This window comes from Somniosus microcephalus, chromosome 3 (assembly GCF_052327205.1).
Source record: "Somniosus microcephalus isolate GS21.2 chromosome 3, FLI_Smic_1.0, whole genome shotgun sequence".
Taxonomy (NCBI): domain Eukaryota; kingdom Metazoa; phylum Chordata; class Chondrichthyes; order Squaliformes; family Somniosidae; genus Somniosus; species Somniosus microcephalus.
The window spans coordinates 185200516-185206515 of record NC_140989.1 but is presented as its reverse complement, the minus strand read 5'-3'; the positions used below and the strand labels follow the sequence as shown (position 1 = coordinate 185206515).

General features: G+C 45.8%; 1 protein-coding gene across 1 annotated transcript in view; it reads right to left on the bottom strand.

Annotated features, from left to right (window-relative positions):
• Window positions 1–932: 932 nt before the first annotated feature.
• Window positions 933–6000, bottom strand: part of unc93a (unc-93 homolog A) — a 225391-nt gene continuing 220323 nt past the window's right edge. The window contains exons 7-8 of the mRNA XM_085982017.1: window positions 2292–2423; window positions 933–1441 (exon numbers count right to left, since the gene is read on the bottom strand). Of these exons, the coding sequence (XP_085838143.1) occupies window positions 1074–1441; window positions 2292–2423 (500 nt within the window). The 3' untranslated portion in view covers window positions 933–1073. The remainder of the gene's footprint in view (window positions 1442–2291; window positions 2424–6000) is intronic.

Here is a 6000-nt window from a genome sequence, read left to right as displayed (position 1 = left end):
ACTTGATGAACTCTGCCTTGAGTTTAAAATCCTCATCCTTGTCTTCAAATCCCTACCTGGTATTGCCTTTTCCTACCTCTTCATCCTTCTCCAACCCAATGCGCTATGCACCCTCCACTCTATGATCAGTGGCAGAGTCTTCAGACATTTTGCAGTCACAGTCTAGTGGCCTCCCTAAACCTCACCGTGCTACAAATTTCCCACCTTCAAAAGTCTCCTTAAAAACTACCCCTTCGATTTTGCTTTTTGTCAGCTCTGCCTTCTCCTCCAGCTCATTATTATTGAACAATGTACAAATTAACATATCTGTAATGATCTGAAGAATGTGAAGGATACACCTGGATCTTCTGGCTTGGCCATTAGTCAATTATTACCAGCAAATTTACTATCTCACCCCCAGCACAAACACTCGTTAGACCTCCTGCATAAGAGCATGTACAAGCATTATAAACACCAATTACCTGAGCATGATAATGGGAATTTGTTAGGTAACCTCCATGGTTAAAATATGAATGCACCATAGGATATTCACCAAGCTGTGGAACACTTTTACAAGTGTATGGATCAAAGGTGGCAGATATTTAAAGACTCCTTTTTAAACTGCATGGAGTGTTGGACTTCAAAAGAGTCGCAGTACAGGCTGCTACAAGATCCTCTCTGATCCTCGTGTTACAGTTTGGACTTTTTATTCAACACCTTTGCTTGTGTAACTGGCTAGACAAGAGTTTCCATAAACAGATTAAATCTCCTATGAACTAAAATCTGTGTCGTTATTCTTTGCCATCTCATGGATCTACTTATATCCTTAAGGACATTGTAGCGCATATACTAAAATATTATGTTATAGTTCAATTATATTATCTAATTCAATTAAAGATGGAATTTTACAAAAGTCAATCTTGGTCATTTTAAAGTTAATATAATAGTTGAAGTATCTTTAAAAAATTATATTTTCATTTTAATAAATTATAAAAGAGCAATACATTTGAAATTGTACAGTTGATCTTTGAAAGAATGTAGATGCTGTTGTTTGCTGAGGCATTCGAAGAAATCAATGAGAATGCGGCGTTGTCTCAGAAGATGGTATTTTGGGTTTCGGTGTCATTTTCATCAACAGATTTTACAACAGTGGTTTCAGGTGCCTCTATCCCTTCCCCTTCCTCTTCGACTTTCTTTTTCTTTTTCATTTTTAGGTGAGCACCATGTAAAATTTGTGAAAGAGTTTGAGGATTTTCACTAGCAGATTGCACAAATTCAATGTATTCCACGATTCCATATAATATCATGCCTATTATCAGGACTATCAACACGATAATCAACTTGACTTTTATGCACAAAAAGTTTGCATAAGAAAATGCTGTAACAAATCCCACAGACTCCCACAGCCGGTAGTTGGCAAATGCAGCCTCTTTGTGGTCCATAAATAGAACTCCATACAGGGCTTGAAGGAGAAAGCACAATTATTAAGTCAAATTTCTGCTTTTATCCTGTGGAAATTATTTTCCAAATTCATCTTATTTTCAATTATCATTTATGTTCCAATTTTTTTTCCTTCAACAATTTTCTCTCCTCAAGGCCACTCACTACCACATATTTTCTATCAGTTAGGAGGGTGGTCCAATCTGGGACACACATTTCTAAACTCGGTCCTAATCCAATTTCATTTTTGGAGGCAGGAGTCACGTGTCAAGGCAATTAGCGAAATGTTGGTAGCTTCCTTCCTGTCACCTCCAGACCTCAGATGACCAACTCATATCCATGTGGCATTTCATGGGACGACTGGGGGTAATTTTTAACTTTACCGCCTGAGCTGTAACCTGGTGGAGCAGATTGTCCGCCTGTTGTAGATTCTGCCCAATTCTTATTTCATTGATTTCAATGAGGATGAAAATCAGACAAGTTCTAAAACAGGCGGGTGATCCGCTCCACCAGGTTACCACCCAGGCGGCGAGGTTGAAGATTACCCTGTTAAATCAAAAATTGACAAACTCTCCAGAGCCAGGCAGAGTGAATAACAGTTGTAACACTGAAAATAATGAACCTATGTGCTTTCTACTTCTGAATTTCTGTTCTTCAAGAAGCCTATACAATATTCATTGTTAACATTTCAATTTGTACAAACCTATGTTGCTTAAGTTGTATTGACCATGAAAAACAATACGGAATATAGTCTTATATCAGATATTCTGTCCTTACTTCATCATCTTCCTTGTTGTGCTGCTACAGTTTTTCTGACGCAATATTAATTTTACTTTTACATTTCCATTTTAACAATTACATTGCCAACTTACCATTGGTCTGGGTCTGCCAAACAGCATCAGCCATTCCCCAAAGAGAAGGAAACACAAAAAACACTGGCAGCTGTTCCGGCCTTGGTCTCCATAGGAACAATGCAATTATTGATGCCAGATTCGTAATGGTTGCTGTGACATGAAACAAATAAAAATGGCTTCAGATTTTTGTACATCAACATGCAGTAGATCTTTTTAGCATATCATAACGGGCCTAAATTTGCTGAAAACTTGCACCATAGTCTATGGTGTGGAAATTATGTCAAGTGACTTATGCCATTACATACACCATGCCATAATTTGCTGAGACTTTTGAGCTGCTCCACAGAGATCCTCGCCGAAAGAGTTGAACAACTAATAATCAGTTGCATTGACCATGACAGTCTTGACAAAGGGTTTGACCCAAAACGTTGACTCTATTTTCTCTCCACGGATGTTGTTAGATCCTTGATTCTGAGAGTATGATGTTTTTCAATAACCACACGGATGCTGTAACTTAACAATAAACAGGTATTTACTGGAGGAGGGTAGTCTCAAGACTGGGGGTACAGAGGCATGCGCAAGGCTTATATACAGGTGTGGTCACTGCCGGTACTACAGTATACAGGAGCTGTAAAAGTAGTTCTGTCTTAAAGGCACATACACTACAATTCCTCCCCTTTTAGATTAGTAGTACCCCTAATATTCAAATAACAATTAACACTTTAACATGTACATTAAACAACAATAGTCCATTTATAGATTCAGTCTTTGGGGCGGCTTCCTGACCCTTTCGGGATAGCGCCTTTCCTGAGGTTCTTGTTCTTGGTGCAGAGGCGATTCTGGCCCCTTTTCATCGGGTAGTTCATCGATTTCCACTGCTACTGGTTCTGAGGTAGATGCTACCGGTATGTCGGGTTCATCCCCAGGTACTCGAGACATGGGGTTGACTCGTTCCTGTGACGCTAAGGTCTGATCGACGTGGCGTCTCACAATGTTCTCCCCAACATCCACTGTGTACATTAATGGCCCCTGCCTTGTGCATATTGTTCCGGGTTGCCATTTCTCTGTTCGGTAGTCACGGGCCAAGACTGGTTGTCCTACATTGAAGCTCCTTGTTGGCTTCTCATTGATGTGCTGGAATTGTTTGTCCTCAACATTTCTTCGCACATTTGGTCTGAGCAAGTCCAGACGAGATCTCAACCTTCGGTTAAAGAACATCATGGCCGGGGTCTGGTTGGTAACTGCATGTGTCGCGTTTCGGTAGGCTAATAAGAAATTGTCCACCTTATGCTGCAGTGGAATTTCATCGTCGCACATGGCCTTTATCGCCTTCTTAAAGGTTTGTACGAACCTCTCAGCCAATCCATTTGTGGCTGGATGATATGGGGCGGATGTGTAATGCCTTACCCCATTCCTTCTCATAAATTTTCGAAACTCTTCGGACACAAACTGTGGTCCATTATCAGAGCAAATCTGCTCTGGCAAGCCGTTTCTGGCAAATATGGTCCGTAGGACTGCAATCGTTTTCTCTGTAGTGGTTGAGGACATTTTTATCACCTCAGGCCACTTCGAATGAGCATCCACTGCTATTAAGAACATTGGCCCCGATTTTCGGGCAGCTGTCGGGCGGCTTTTCATGCGGCCGTGGTCCGAAAATCGCGGAAAAAGCGGGTCGGGACCCCCCCCGCCTGATTCCCCGCCCCGTCCGACTTTCAGACCGCCGTTTCCACGCGCCCCGCTTCAGTCCCGCCCGCCGCTGGCGGGACTGCTCGTCGGCACACTAATCACCAATGATCACCTTCTAAAGGATGATTTTCCCGTGCCGTTGCGACTTTGGGGCTTTCCCCACCTGAAACCCGCCTGCGGGGAACCCCGCCGATGAGAGCTGGCATGAAAACAGCTGGCTTGCTTGCTTGCAGCAGCACGTCGCTGAGGGCTGAAGATATTTAAAGAGGCAGCATTTGCAGGCTGCAGGACCTTGTTGATCAAGGCTTGGGGGAACTATTTGAAGCCTTAGGAGCAGCTGCAGAAAGTTGGAGCCTCACACACTTCTTCAGTGTGAGCTCCTGGGAAGCCCCTCTCACCGCCCTAACCCAGGACCTCCTCAACCGAGGCATCTGCTAGGAGCATGGGAGGCCTTTGGCACCTTCCCTTCCTGGCATTAGAGGATCTCCAACAGCAGAGGTGGCAGCAGCAGAACCAGGAACAGCAGGATGATTACCAGGAGCACCAGGCTGCTGCTCACTCACCTGAAGCTGCACAAGCCAGAAGGGGCCAGCGCTTGGAAGTGGCTTGAGAGCACCTTGCTGCGCTTTAGGGGGCCAGTGGGACCCGTTTCTGCACTGGCAGTCCTACTCAGAAGGGCTTCCATGAAGATCTGGTTTCTCTGTTCAACAGATGGCCAACGCTCCTCAAGAGATGTCATTCTCTTATGAGCACTCACCATGTTTTCCGTATGCTGGCGAGTTATCTCCTCCATGGAGGTTGCCAACCATTCCATGGTGCTGCGTTCATGCACCAATGACTCCACAAAGGCTCTGCTCATGGTCGCTATGGACTCCTCCATTCGCTCCACACTCGCAGCGACCCTGGAGACAAAACCTGCCAGAGACTCCTGCATCTGTGCATGGAGATCCATCACCTCTTCTCTTGCGGATGGACCCAGAGGCAGAGGGTCGAGATGCAGTGCAGCTGAGCTGAGCTGGCAGAGCCCTACGCCCTCCGACGAGGACTCTCCACTGCTGTCCCTATCTCCAGAATCTGCTGAGGCTCACTTGTCAGCTGTGAAACACCAGGTGACAACACTACTCTATGTCCCAAAGGTCCCCCCGAGGTGTGAGTGTCTGCGCTGGTGCTAGGTGCGCTTACTTCTGCTGACGCTGCACCCTCAGAGGTTGGAGCTTCCTCTGAGGAGTCTGGCTGCACAGCCTCTTCCTCCTCCACAGTGAGGACGGGGGCTCTGGATGGTACTGTGGGGGAGTAAAGGAAGGAGTTACAGATGTAATGCCAAGGTTCATCTGGTGACTCCCAGCGAGTTGGCATCTACTGACACCTGCATCCATGCAGCATTGGTCTCAGTGGGAGGCCTCTTCCTCCCTGACCTAAGGAAGAGGACCTCCTTGTGGGCCCTAACCCCATCCAATAATGCCTGCAGTGAAGCCTCGTCGAATTTGAAGGCAGCTCGGGGTCTGGCACTGGCCACAGCTGCTGCAGGCTCCTCTGCCATCCTGTATGGTTCATTTGGAAGCCTTCAGAGGATGCAGTGCTTGCCATGGACCATGAAAGCACCACGAATGATGACATCATACTGTGGGGATTTCTGACTCGATTTAGACAATTAGCAAGGCTTCCCACATGCTGGGAATTAATTGGCCAATTGAGGGAAAATTGCGTGGGGCTGGCTGACACTTTTTTATGTGTGTCAGAAACCCCACATTCGGGGAAATCCGATCATTTCCCACACAAGCCGAAAATCGGGTCCATTGAGTCCATGAATGGACCAGCGAAATCAGTATGCACCCGTTGCCATGGAGAGGAGGGCCACTCCCATGGGTGTAGAGGGGCATGTGGTGGTGCATTTTGGACCTTCTGGCATCCTGAGCAGCTCTTGGTTAGGTCTTCGATTTGTTGATCGATTCCCGGCCACCACACATAAGCCCTAGCAAGGCTTTTCATTTTCACTCCCCCCCAGATGACCTTCATGCAGCTCATTTAGCACTCTCTCCCT